Source organism: Monodelphis domestica, chromosome 3 (genome assembly GCF_027887165.1).
Source record: "Monodelphis domestica isolate mMonDom1 chromosome 3, mMonDom1.pri, whole genome shotgun sequence".
NCBI classification, from domain to species: domain Eukaryota; kingdom Metazoa; phylum Chordata; class Mammalia; order Didelphimorphia; family Didelphidae; genus Monodelphis; species Monodelphis domestica.
The window spans coordinates 63,640,149-63,654,345 of record NC_077229.1 but is presented as its reverse complement, the minus strand read 5'-3'; the positions used below and the strand labels follow the sequence as shown (position 1 = coordinate 63,654,345).

At 41.4% G+C, this 14,197-nt stretch overlaps 1 protein-coding gene across 3 annotated transcripts in view; it reads right to left on the bottom strand.

Moving 5' to 3' along the window:
* Nucleotides 1–3,815: 3,815 nt before the first annotated feature.
* The window catches only part of LOC100025782 (ceramide synthase 4-like), a 45,615-nt gene continuing 35,233 nt past the window's right edge, over nt 3,816–14,197 (bottom strand). For 2 of the 3 annotated variants that reach the window (XM_056822062.1, XM_007489488.2), the window contains 9 exons: nt 12,965–13,082; nt 11,384–11,502; nt 11,156–11,213; nt 9,930–9,980; nt 8,708–8,800; nt 7,964–8,092; nt 6,276–6,382; nt 5,749–5,905; nt 3,817–5,086 (listed from right to left, as the gene is read on the bottom strand). In XM_056822062.1, coding sequence (XP_056678040.1) covers nt 4,925–5,086; nt 5,749–5,905; nt 6,276–6,382; nt 7,964–8,092; nt 8,708–8,800; nt 9,930–9,980; nt 11,156–11,213; nt 11,384–11,502; nt 12,965–13,082 — 994 coding nt within the window. In that variant the 3' untranslated portion in view covers nt 3,817–4,924. Of the gene's footprint in view, nt 5,087–5,748; nt 5,906–6,275; nt 6,383–7,963; nt 8,093–8,707; nt 8,801–9,929; nt 9,981–11,155; nt 11,214–11,383; nt 11,503–12,964; nt 13,083–14,197 lie in introns of all 3 variants that reach the window. The other variant, XM_056822061.1, reaches the window with a different exon arrangement.

The window sequence follows — 14,197 nt, the reverse complement described above, 5'->3', positions numbered from 1 at the left end:
AATTGATAGACATCAATCCACATGATCATCAGAATACATGGGACTGAGTGGTTCCAAGGCACCTTGATTCACTTAGGACTGAGAGAGCTCAGACTACCTGGACCCCTGTAGAGCCCAGGCTTCCACATTAACAGAGAGAATTTTCTTTCCCCAAAAGAGGTGCTTTTTTTTAAGGATTTATGGTGATTGGAGGAAGATAAGGTCTAGATAGAATGTATATTTCTCTATACACCAATTCTATCCCTAGGGGGAGGAAGGGAGACATACTGCTCAGACCTTGGAAGCCCCAAATGCTACAGGAACAGGCTGGTCAAGGAGAGGGGAAAAACTTCCTGAAGATGTAAATTCCTTATTGGCTTTTCTTCCCTCCCCATCACCCTTTTTCCCAACAAAAGAAGCTCCCCTAGACTAGAAGGGAGGATAATACAAGGAGAATTCAACCTCAATCTCAGCAGCAGTCAATGTAGGTCTAATCAGCAGTTAGCAAGGGCTTAGAGGCATATGTACTCACAGTTGTTAGTTTAGGGTTTAGGATATAACCCTCTTAGATCTGGAATCCTGCTCCCAAAACCCCTTACCCCAAACCTCCCTCTACAACCCATTGAACACTTGATAAATGAATGAAGATAGCCACTGATGGGGAAACCAGGGAGAAGACAGTTATGTTGCTAACTGCCCTGTTGCTACCTCTTTCTTCTCACCTGAGACAACCACTCTTCAGATCTGGCCAGAACTGCCTAACCTTCAGAAATCATGTCACACCTCTCTACATATCCTCACCCCTTCCAATTAGGAAAGAGAGAAATCTACTGACTGAATTTCCTCAAAACAAAACAAACAAAAACCTTTTGCATAATTGGTGGATAGGATTGCAAGATGATTATCATGATTGAGTAAGCATGACCAATGATTCATTTCCTCCATTTGGATCTCTGTATCTTTGGAAGTATATTCTACAGCTATCTGTAAAGATGAAAATTTAGGGGAGACTGAGGCAGGTAGGAATTAGTTTCTCTCTGCAAGGAGTATTATATTTTTTTAGAGGTTTATTGAAGATTAAAGATTAAAGAAAAGACAGGATAAAAAACACATGCCTAGGCCAGAGTGGCCTAGACAAGATAATCTCACATCATGGAAGAGACGCCTCTGCTCCAAAACAGAAGTCCAAAAAGGGCTTCCCTTCTCCAGAGCCTCCCTGAAGAGATTCTCCAAAAGGCCTCCTTATAAGAGATCTTCCTCAAAAGTATTTATATTCAAGAGATTCTGCTTTTTCTTATATAGGGGGTTTTCTCCTATGTCACCTCCCCTAAATCCTTACATCTACCAATCACAGTAGACGTTTTCCAAGGGACAGCCCATTCTGAATTCACTGCTGGGTCAACTAATCCCTTTAGTAAGTTTGAATCAGAAAAACTTCTGAATAAGTTTTCACCTCTTTGCTCCTGGCAAGTTTACAAGTTGCCTGACCTTTAATAGGTACTTAGCACCCCATTGTATTAATTCTAAAAATAGGCATGGCTTAAAGAACTTTTTGCCTCACTATAAGTATGGGCCCAAGTACCCTCATTGTTTATCAAGGAGTTTTTTCCCCTAAAGTGGTCCTTAAGTACCGGTGGAGTAGAGGTCCTCCTATTTCTGATCCAAGTAGAGTTCTCACTGTCAAAATGGGGAATGTTCCCTGAGCCACCCATTTGCCCCTTCAAAGTTGAATCTTTGAGCTGAATCTGCTCCCTGACAGGCAGGTGAAGTCAATGAAATTACCAGAACAGTCAAAAGGTATCCTTTTAAACAGCCCATTGCTTAAAAGTCTGTTTGAAAAGTCTGTTTCTTCTCCTCTCCCTTTTTCTCTCTCCCCTGCTCTAATACCTCCTCCTGCCCCAGTCCACGTGGAGCCAATACACCCCCCCCAACCCCCCCCACCCCTGTTTTGTTACCCGCCAAGGATCTGGGTTTGTTTTGCATGCAGGTCATCAGGTGTTTACAATCTTGATTGAATCAGGTGGGCCAGGTGAGTGAAAGTCCATTGGGCCAGGGCCAGAGCCAGAGTGCAGACAAGCAGGGCTGAGCGGAGCGGGCAGCCAGGGTGGGGCCGGAATAAGCGGCTGTCCAAAGCGGATGGCAGCGGCAGGCAGGCAGGAGCTGATCAACAGCTTTGCGAGGGTAAAAAAAAAGACAAGCAGGGCCAGGGGCTCGGGCACCAGGTGAGAGGCTGCAGAAGCAGGAGCAGGAGAGGGCCGCAGGCAGGAGCTGATCAAGATAGTTTTCTAAAAAGCATCTTGGACAGACGTGGCTTAAAAAAAGTCATTATCTAGGCTAAAAATATACTTTCATGCCAAAGGGGACTGCCCCCTAACTGGCTTTTTGTCAATGCACTCAGCAATTATTGTTTTTGTTTTTTTTTTCTTTTCTTCAAATTATTGTAATCTTTAAATTGATTATGTTTTTATGATCCTTTGGGGAAGGACTTCTTCCCAGAGGATCAAACGGGGGGATGTAAAATTGAGATTTGAACTCTGGACTTCAATCCCCACAAGTCCTTGCTCCACTTCCCCAAAATGCTTTGTAATCTCACGGAATTCTGAGGTGGGCGAGATCGAGAAGGTACTTAAGCTGATTGTAAAGGTTTTTGGCTCTCTTTTTTGGACTTCCATTTTAGAGCAGACGTGGCTCTTTCCATAATGTAGGCGAGGACTTGTCTAGGCCTCTGGCCTAGGCACGTTTTCCTTATCCTGTATTTTCTTTAATCCTTAACCTTTAATAAACCTCTAAAAAATATAATACTCCTTGCAGAGAGAAACTAATTTCTACCTGCCTCAGTCTCCCTGTATTCCCTAAATTTTAACTGTTACATATCACAGCCATTAAAACTAAATAGTTAACTACTGAACTGAACAGAAAACCAGGATTTTGATTCTGTGTTACAAGGAGTTAAGCTGAGATTTAAAAAAGAATAAATCAGGACTAAAGACATGAGGTCCTAGGTTCAAATCTGGCCTCAGACACTTCCTAGTTATGTGACCCTTGGCTTACCATTTAACACCCATTCCCTAGTCCTTACCACTCTTCTGCTTTAGAACCAATACACAGTATTGATTCTAAGATGGAAGATAAGGGTTTACAATAAATACATAAATCAAAATAAAAAATAATGAAGCAGTCAGCTATGCTTCTTCAACAAAAATATAAAAATTTTCAAAGACTTGTGTATAGTTAATGTATAACATATCATTTCATCTTTATCTCAACCCTTTTAAATTTCTATTTTTTCATATACCCATGATGGTGAACCTACACCATTTGGCACACATGCCAAAAAAAGGGCACACAGAGCCCTCTCTGTGGGCATGTCTGCAATTGTTTTGCTCCTTTGTTTGTTTGTTTTTACTAGAAAACCAGAGGGTTTGGGGCAGAGCTATTCTCTTCTCCCTCTCCTTGTGCCTGAGAACATTCCTCATTTCATCTGCCCCTCTGCCCAGTGGGATACTTCCTCCCTCTCCTATCTCCAGTAAGATGGGGAGGTTGGGGGGAGGGACAGGCAGGCAGTGCTCAGCACTCTATATCTAAAAGGTTTTCTACTACTGGTATATACTGTATAACATAAGTAATATGTTAGTATAGGATCATATGTATATGATTTAGAGATAAATCAGTCTACATATATTATGGTAAAATGATCAAAAATGTTATAGTGATGGGATGTGTGATTTTTAAAAGTTTGGGGACCTGTGGAAAATTAATGTTGAATTCAGGTATTATTTTTTAAGTTTATAATTATTTATTAATAAAAGTGAGAGAAAGAGAGAATCATATGATAATATGACCACTCCCAATTATTTGTTTGCCATGCTGAATTGATATGCTATTAAAAATTCTTTTCCCCCTTTGTCCATCTTCTTGGGGTCAGTATGAAGGTTTTCATTTAAAAATGACAAAATAGTCTGGTGGAGACTTGCTCCTTGTCTGTGGGAAGGTTGCACTGTGTAGTCATCCTGGCAGCCACATGGAGAGTCTCTTGGCATCTTCCTCCCCTTCCTGTGATGAAGGGATTCTGATCTCTGATTCCACTCCCTGCTGTGCCTGTTTTTCAATCAGAAACTTTGTAGAATGTCCTGGGAAGAGACTGGATGATGTTGTCACAAAGGGTATCCGTATATAAGGTATGCGGGAGAGCAAGTCAGGTTCTTTTTGCTCCTCTCTGACCCAGTTCTCCTGCTTGGATGTCTAGCTGCTCACACTTATGCCTCTTTTATTTCTTATTTTTTACTTACCTGGCCTAGCCACTCAGTTGCTTGCTCTTTTGCTTCTATCTTCTGGCCATGCTGCCTTTCTATCTCCTTATTTGTTCACACTTAAGCCTGTACTCTCTTTCTCTCTGACCTAGCTTAGCTGCCTTTTTACTCAAGTTCACATCTCTTTTGGGGGGCCACTCTGAAGTTTTGGACATCTATTCAGACTGTGGAGAGAGTCGGCAGACTAGTTAGAAATATTTAGTATTCATTAACAAATTAATATTTTAAAATTAAAAATACATCCTCCAGAGAATTAAATTCATTATTGACCTCTGTTCTGAGGGCTAGGGTGGGCCTTAATAATAAGTTTGGGGACATTAACTCAGGGAAAAGACTATTTAATGGAAATCATTAAACTATCCTAATATCCTATGCAGAAATCTCAGCTTTGCCCGCCCCCCACCTTTCCTCAGCTCCAATAGAGGTGGGGTGAACAGACAGGGAGAAGGAGAAGTAAAGGGCTCTGGGCCAGCTTGGGTTTTGTTCTATGAAGTATACACTGAATCAGAATCTGGAAGGTTTATCATATGACTTGATTCCAAGAGTCAGAAGACCAATCATACATAATTTATTCTTGATTTTAGACTATCTGACAGATCTGTGTTAGACCAAAATATGTTGCTGGCCAATGCCTTTTAGTTAGGGCCAGTCCTCCTGGCACCCCGGGACCGAGGAAGGTTGTAAGTGTCTGGGACATCACTGGACTGGAGCCTCTTGCTCTTCTGTTCTTTTGTATTGAGCTGATCATCATCACTGGTGTCCTGTTCTTCTACATCACTTCTTACATCTTTCTCCATCTGAGAACCAGAGAATAAAGTTGAGGCAGAGAGATAAGGAACAAAATATAGGAACCAGAAACAGAGAGGGATAGAAAAGATGGGGAGCAAGAGAGAGAAAGATGGATGGGGGAAAGGATCAATTTGGCTTAAATGCTTACTATGTGCCAGGTATGGTGCTAAGTACTTTACAAATATCTCATGGAGAAGAAAATGTACAAAGGGACACAGGAAGTGGGGGGAGCAAAAAAGCAAAACAAAAAACAACCCATAACCCAACCAGGTAGATAGGAGAAAATGAGATAAGGAGGGATCAGGAAGACAGAAAGAAAGGAGAAACAGAGATGGGGAGACAGAAGGCAGAAGGAGGCAGAGAAAGAGGAAAATGGCTGAGGCTCAGCAGAAAGGGTTTTGGGTGAGACTTTCCTCCCCTCCCTATCCTCATCCCCCAGCTAAGCCAGTATTGCCTGGTGCCTACTGGCACTAGAATGCCATGCCTAAATCCTTATGCCCTATTCCCTACCCCTACTAATAACATATTACAGCTGCATAGACCCTTCCCTCTAGGATTCTTATTCACTTGCCCTTAAATTGCTAAAATGGCCTCTAAGATAATAGGCTAGCAGGTTCACCAGGTGATAGAAGAACCAGGGGTCAAAGCCAGTGACAGCCTTTGTACATACCGTGCCACAATTAACATATCTGAACAACATGCAAAGAATGAGGTAAGACCAGAAAACATGGAGAGCCTGAAGAATCATCAGAAGGCCATTGGTGAAGTAGTATCCAAAGAAGGGCTCATGGTTGACCATGGAACTATAGTAAGTAGAGTAGAGGACTCTGTAGGAAAGAGAGGGACTCAGGTCATGATGATGGCCAGACCACCAAAATATTGTAGGGGCCTGGCCTCTAAATACTTTGTGGTCACATGTGAGATTTCCTTCTCCAGGAAGGGGGTAGAGCTTAGTAAAAAAATCCCAAGTATGGGGGAACCACATCCTAAAGAGATCCATAGACCCTTTTAACCTGAACAGGAACCCATTCCAAGTTTCTCAAACAAAGTAGGTCTGGTCAAATAGGAATCTCATTCTTCTTTTAAGAGGCATCTCTTGTTAGCAGAAAGTTCCAAAGAAGGGGGATTTTGGGGTTTGAAGCCGAGGTCTCATAATCACTTCCAACAACCTTTCCCATCTTCTAAGATCAGGCTCACTTGTAAGGGAAGACAATGAGTCGTGTAATGAAGAATGTCATAGAAAAGATGATGAAGATCATATCACATGACTGCTTCCACTGTGCATAATGAAGAACCTTGCCTGCCTTGGAGGGGAGGAGAGAAGGAATATTAAAATTATATGAGTTGAGATGAGAGGGACCTCTGATTCATTCCATACTTTTACTTCTCTACCAGTGGTCATCTAGCCTTTCCATAATTACTTTCAGCAAAGGAGATTTCATTCCTTTTTAGAGGTGGTCTATTATACTTTCAGACTATAGGTAAGATTTTCCTTAGGTTCAGCCTAAATCTGACTCTGCAACCTCAACTCTGCTTCCATCCAGTTCCCACTTCTGCCCTTTCTGGTTCAGACAAAACAAATGTAAAGTGATAGCCCTGTAAACACTTGAAATAAAATTTTATGCTGTACTCTCCCACCCCCGAATTTTCTCAGAGTCAAACCTCCCCAGTTCTATCAGTTGATCTATTCTTGGCATAAACTTTACAATCCTATATATCAGTTATCCTCCTCTGGAAGTTCTCCAGTTCATTATTGCCTAAGATGTCTACCTGAGGGCTCTCCTCCTTCTATAAATATTTCCCAAATGTAGAGCTATGCAGAGCACTCCATATGTGGTCTGACCCAGATAGAGCCCAGAGAGACAATCATCTCCCTTGTATTGAGCATTGGGTCTCTGAATACAGCTCAAGATCTCACTAGAGTATGTCATCCCATAGATTCACAATAAGCCTGTTGTCCACAGCTTTTTCATAGAAAGTATTGTCTAATCAAAACTCTCCACAGTGGGCTTGTAAGTTAATTTTTTTAAAAATCTCACAGAACTTGATTTGACTCATCTCCCTCACTGGTTCAGATCTTTGGAGGCTGTGGTAGATAGAACATTGGACTTAGAGTCTAGAAGACTTGTGTTTGAATCCAGTCCCAGGCACTTACTAGTTATATGACCATAGATGGATCACTCAGTTTCAGTTTTCTTATCTTTAAAATGGGGATAATAATAGTATCTCACTTATAGTATTGTTGAGAGGATCAAATTAAATAATATATATAAAATCCTTTGCAAATGTTTTAAGGCATTATATAAATGCTATCATCATCATCACCCACCAATCATGATTCTCATTGTAGCTTATTTGTACATATTTGTTTGCTTGTTCTCTCCCCCATTAGGTGTTGAGTCCCTCAATAGTGAAGACTTTTTTTTTCCTTTCTTTGTATCCCCAGTGCTTGGCACAGTGCCTGGTTCATAGAAGGCCCATGGTAAATGCTTATTGTCTGTCTCATCGGTATCTTTCCTATTGCTTCACCCCTCATTGTTGGATATGACAATTATTCCTTTAATTAAGTTACAGTGTTAGTCCCATCCATCCTTCATGATTTCCCTTCATCCATCCCCATCTACTATCTATTTTTAAAGATGATTCCCCCCTATCACCTGCTAAGTTCTGATCACAGACTATTACAAAATGATGGGTGGAAGAAGTCTTAAGACAAAACGCAGATCATAACTACAAGAGGGCAGAAGCAGCACTGATAAGTGGATAAGTGAGTACAGGAACATCTGGAGTCAGCTTTTTTCCTGTAGCAAAAATGAGGCTTCCAGGGGCTCAGCTAATCCCAGCTCCATTTTCCTAGATGAGAGATCCTGACCTGGCTCACTTACCTCCAAGAAGATATCAGCCACATCATGTATAAATATCACCAGGGTCCCAATGCGTATGTAGTTGGCACAATAAGAGAAGTAGATCAAGATGGCAGCAGAAAAGTGGTGGATGACCTGCTCTGTGAAGTCCTGGGAAGAGGGGGGCATCCATGAGTCTAGTTCTCTGGGATTTCCCAGGGAATAAAGCTTGCCATTCTTTTGCTCAGGATTAGAAGACTTTGATAGACACAGAGTTTTCATATACTACATCATCCATTAGTTCCACTCTAACCTTATGAACATCCACTGCAGGGAGGCCTGGGACTATCAAGGGGAGGTCAGCATTCTTTAGGTGAGACACATGGAGAAGTGAAATAAGATGAGTAGGCATGAGATATTAAATGTATCAGGGGGAAGATAGTCAGCATGATGGGAGAACTAGAGACTTGCTCAGCTATATATCTGGAGAGAAGAATTCCAAGGAGCATGTACTGGTTGTTGAATTGACTTGAATTGAACTGGCCTCTGAGTTAAAAGTTTCTTTGTCTAGTCTCCAGAAGAGCACTTTGATCTCAAGTTGACCAGTTTAGCTCTTGTTGCTTCAGTGGGACAAGCCCCTTTTGATCACTCCCAGGATTTCAGGAATAATCCTATAGAACCAGGTCTAAATTCATACTTTTTCCTAGTAGGACAGCGATTGGAAGCCGGCCTCACTTTCTTTCCTCTTGGAACTTTCTCCAAAGCCTGGGCTCCCAGCGCACTCACCTTTCTTTTTACATCAAAGGGTAAGGTTAACAGCAGGGAGATGTAGTGGCCAAAATCCAGGAGATACCACCAATATATGGATGGCTTCATAATCTGAGGGTCAAAGCAACCATGAGGTCAGATCATAGCACAGAAAGGTATCAAGGAGAAACAAATTGTTTGGAGACAAATTTCCTGAGACCAAAGACTACGCCTTGTATCTTCTGTGCCCGTTCATAATTGAGCTTCTTGATCAAAAGATGCCTGAGACAAGACTTCCTTAAGTCAAGTCATATCTGACTAACCATATTACCATTTTATGACAGTGTTACTGATAGGACAGATAAATATTGCAAATAGATTGTATTTATATTGTGTCTAAGCAGTTAACAAAATTTCTCATGCTATTCTTACAGAATAGATAAAAAAATATCAACTAACATAATATAGTTAGTTAACTTTGGACATAATTGAATATCAACTTGAAAGGAAATTCCAGATGAAGTGCTCAAGGATCAGTGATTAGTCCTGAACATTTTAGCATTTTTTATCAATGACTTGTATAGAAGAGGCAGAGTTAGCAAGCTTGTCGAATTTATATATGACACCAAGTGAGGAAATATGACCATCAATTAATGATTGAGTCAGGATCCAAAAGGCTCTTCACAGCAATTAGTCTAAAAATGATTTTCATTTTAATTTAATAGGTTTTCTTTAATGACTTTCAAGCTAGCCCTATAGGATATGGCAGCATGATTTGAAAGCCAAAAAAAAAAAACTAATTCAGTATTACGTTGTATTGTGAAATGAATGCTATTCTGGCTTAGGCAGGATACATTCCCACTGTACTCTTCCCTGGAACAATTTACCTTGGAGGGGAAGAGAAGAATATGGGGCAAGATAGCTGGCTCAAGTCTTTGAAAATGTGGAAGACCTTTAGCTTGACTTCACAAGGCAAAACTAGAGCAATAGGTGAATGTGCCAAAGAGTTAAATTAAGGCTAATGTAAAGAACCAAATATTTAGAGCTATTCCAACAGAGAATGAACCATGCTCAAGGTCTTTCAACAAAGGCTGGATGCCCTTTTGTTAGGTATATTACAGAGGGAATTCCTGTTCAGAAATAGCTTCTGAGGGCTTCTCCCAACAGTTAGATGCTGGGATTTGGAATGAGCATTAGCTTCAGCAACTAGGGTCCTCTTTAATAGGTATCTCTTATACCCACTTGCCGTGTGGCTGCTCACCTGCTTAGGGAATCCATGCCAGCACAAATCAGAGTCCCATAACCATGGTTCCTGGAAGAAACAAGGGTTAAATCCCTGAAAACTGCCCTTGCCAGGGTCAGGCTACACAGGAAGTGGCTCCACCTCTTGGTGGATTGGGTCTCTCCCCATGGAACTCCAAGCAATCAAAAGGAAATATCTCATCCATACCTTATAGAATTACCCATCATTTCCCTGACTTTCCCTCCTTTGTCTTTCCTTCCCAGGGAATTAGGACAGTCATACCTGTCAGTCAAAACACCCCTTGGTCAAGGAGAAGTTTGGCCCCAGACTCTTGCTCTAGGCCTTTCCTCTGAGTCATCTGCACCCCCTACCATTCCTTTTGTTGGGTCTAACACAGTCTGAATTAGGAATAGAGCTAGAGTGGCTTGTCAAACCAAGTGCCCACCAAACAGGATACTGATCAAATTGTATTCCCAAATGGTGCACCTATCAACCTAGGCACATACAAAACTGAGTACCTAACTAGTCTTTCTCTCTCTACATTCTTTCTTTACCCCAACCTAGATGTACTCTTCTTGCAACTCTTGTCTCACTGATTTTATGTCATGATTTGTATTAGGTTCATATATTACTCAAATCCATACTTCTTGTTTGTTAGGTTGGCCAGTCCAACTCCAAGGACCCTAGAATGAATGTAGACATGTCTCATCACATCCCTAGGGACATTGGAGGAGAGTATGGAGTGAACAAGAGGAAAAGGTGAGAATGAATAAAAAAAATAAAAAAAATGATGGAACTAAAAGGGAAATGACAAAAGGTCAGAGGGGGGATAAAGGGGAAAGAGATGAAAGGATGAAGATAAAGATGATGAGGAGATAGAGGGGGTTAGAGTAGGCAAGGCATGGAGGAGAAGAAGGATGAAGATTAGGATGCAAAGGGATAAAAATAGTGAGGATGTAGAAGACAAGGCATAAGGAGATGAATGGTGAAATAAGAATGAGGACATAAGAACATGGAGAAAATGGAACTGGGTTAAAATATAGGAAAGATAAGGCATAAGACAAACAATTTGGGAACTGAGTGGAAGAATGAGCACAGAGATGAAGAAGATGAGAGAGTAGAAAAGGAGGGAGGAAGATGGAAAAGATAGAGGCAGAAGACAATAAAATGTAGGAATAGATGAGACAAGAGGACAGATGGGGATGGATGGAACATATAATGACGATGGGATAAGACATACTCACATCATAGAGGATGAAGAAGCCACCAACGAAAGAAAAAGTATAAACCATACATTTCCAACTGAAAATATAAAACAAAAGATGGGGTTAATGGACAGGAATATTACTAAGGTGGGTAGATGAATAAAGATAAAATGGGCCTTTGATTCCTTGGTTAGGACTAGTATCATAATCCTCTTATCCCAGAAGGTTTTGGGGCCAATTCTTCATCACCAGCCAGCCCCAGCTCACCAGGCTTCAGAGAATTTCTTGCTCCTTAATGGTCGCTCTTGGTTTCTCCGGCATCGAAACCAGTGCTGAACCTGCCTCATAGAGAGGTTGCATTGTGTGGCTAGGTGATTCAGCTGAGCCTGGGCACAACAGGAGAGTAAGGAGTTTGGAGGTGGAATGGTGAAAAGGAAGAACTCAGCTCCCAGAGACTAAAGAAAAAATGTCCACTTCCCCAAATTTTCCTAGTCCCAACCTACCTGCCCCACTACCTCCCTTAGGAAGCACCCACTGTCCTCTCTGCCCCAGGAGCCTTAAAAACTTACAGAGACTGATAGGAAGAAGGCAGGATCCATAGGATTGCCTTCTTCCTTTCCCACCAGAGCCAATTCATATATGTTCCCCAAATAAGACATTAATTAAATCACACCTTGGTCCCTTTCTGGGTTTTGTTGCCCTTAAGCTAGAGGGGAGAAAAGAAGTACATGCTGAAGGAATCTCTCTAATAGTACCAAACATAAGAGGGACTTCAGAATTCAATTCAATTCCACATCATTTTTAAAAACCCATTACATGCTAAGCACTATATAGTGATAAAAATGAAACATTCCCTGACTGTAAGAGGAGGCAGTTAGGTACTCTAATGAATGGAGTGTTTGGATTTGGAGTCAGAAAGAACTGAGTTCAAGTCCTGTCTGAGACTCTTATTGTTAGTATGCCCTGGCTCTTCATCTCTCAGTTTCTTTATCTTTAATAAAAGCATCTCTTTACAAGGTTGTACATGACAAATATAACAAGTCAGCTAGCAAAGCAGGAACATAGAGGGAATGACTGGGATTAATGTGTAATCTGCCTAGAAAAATAGACTGAGGCTTTAAACAGAGGAGTATTTATCTTAGTGGCAATATGAAGCCATTGAGGCTTCTTCAACAGGAGAGTAGAAATCTAGTCAGATCTAAATTTTAGAAATGATCTATTTGGCATCTCAGAGGAGGATTGAGTGGAGGAGAAAGAGATTGGATGCAGGGGGACCAGTTAGAAGGCAGTTTCAATAATGGGGTTCAGAGAAGCAGAATTAAGGAGGTTGTGGTATGCATGGACAAAAGGAGATGAATGTAAGAAATGTTGATATGTTTGAATCAACAAGACTTGACCACCGATTGGATATGGCTGTGAGTGAGAGGAAAGAGATGGAGGTAATTCCTAGGTTGCAAACTTCTATCCACAGAACTTAGAAAGTGAGATCTAGGGGTGACAGAGTACATTAGGTGCAGTCTCCTCATTTAACAGATGAGGAAACTGATGCTCAGAGAAGGAGAAATGACTTGGCAGAGGTCACAAAGCAAGTCATTAGCAGAGTTGAGATCGGAACCCAGTTGTGAACTTCTAATCCATTCTGATGCCAGAGCTTGGTAGATCTTGGTGCTTAAGAATAAGAATTGTTCTTCTGAGGAGAGATGACACTACAGGAAGTCGTGTATGAGTCAAAGGCACCCAGTCCCCATTTCCTATTTAGGAACTAGTGAATAGTATTTCTCTGCTGTAGGGGATTGGTGCTTAAAACTTCAGGTTCTTTAATAGTATCCAAATTAGACTTTTACTCACCTCTTTTGGATTCCGATCCTGGGTACGGAAAAAGGACTCCAGGGTGGAGTTGTGGAAAGCCTTGATCCTGTGGCCATCATACACACCCATCAACCTGCCCAGGGGCAATCCAACAACCCTATGAGAGGAGATAGGAAGAGGTTAAAACATAGGAGTCCCTTCTATCTCTGAAACTGAATCTTTGGGAGTTCCCTATGTAATAAGAGTCATCTTATGGAGCATGTTTAGAAATATCATTCCTGGTTCTGAGTATAGAAGCTTTGGAGGCCCTGCTTTTAGCCATAAGTGACTCATTGCTGAGTGTCATTGTGATATGACAGATTTTCCTAACTGGCTGAAGAACCAGAAGAACTGGTTGACTCATTGGATGTAAAAAAGGGGAAAACCCCACAACCATCACTCCTCAATTTCTCTCTTCTTTTCTGATCATGAATCATACAAACATTTTTGGAACTATTTAGCAAGAGGGATGTTGGGGGAAAGAAGAAGCTTACCTAAATCTCCATCCTGGCCTCCATGTGGCCAAGAGTACATGGCTTTTAAAGTACATGCCCTGCCTAGGTAAGCATAAGCTAAGATTCAGGATGCCTCTTTTGTCTTTGTCGTTTCCTGATCTTAGCTGAATGGGCAGCTGCTTTGATATTGACATAAGCCTGTCCAGGCTTAGAGGTAATCTTGAGAGTTCAAGTCTGGAAATCTCATCAGGATCAAGCTCAATTTTGGCAGCAAGGATGAGAGGAGGTTGTCTGAAGGTGCAGGCACAGCACCACATACAAGGGGCTGGATCTAAGGAGAAAGAGCATCCTCTGGGTCCTCTTGAGAAGGGGACACAGGGTTATCAGGAAGGGGGCAGGACCATCCTTGTAAATGGGTCCCTGATCAGAAGAAACTTCTGAGATGCTCGGTTAAAGCAAAGGAGCAAACATTTTCTTTAAATTCATGTCAAATTCAGTGAGCATTTATTAAATACATATTGTGTGCAAGGTCATATACTCGGTGATAGAAGAGGTGATGGATTTTAGATAAAAACATTCCCTACTCTCAGGAAGCTAACAGTCTATTAGGTAACAGCTTATCGATATCCGTAGCATTGTGTATCATCTGATAAGGTACATCTGAGTGGTGAAAAGAAAGGACACCTTCATGGGGGGAAAGCCATTACCAATATAGATGGAGGGGAGGAGAAGGGAAGATAGGGATGGCTTTCTAAGACAATTCCAGAAGTAGAGAAAA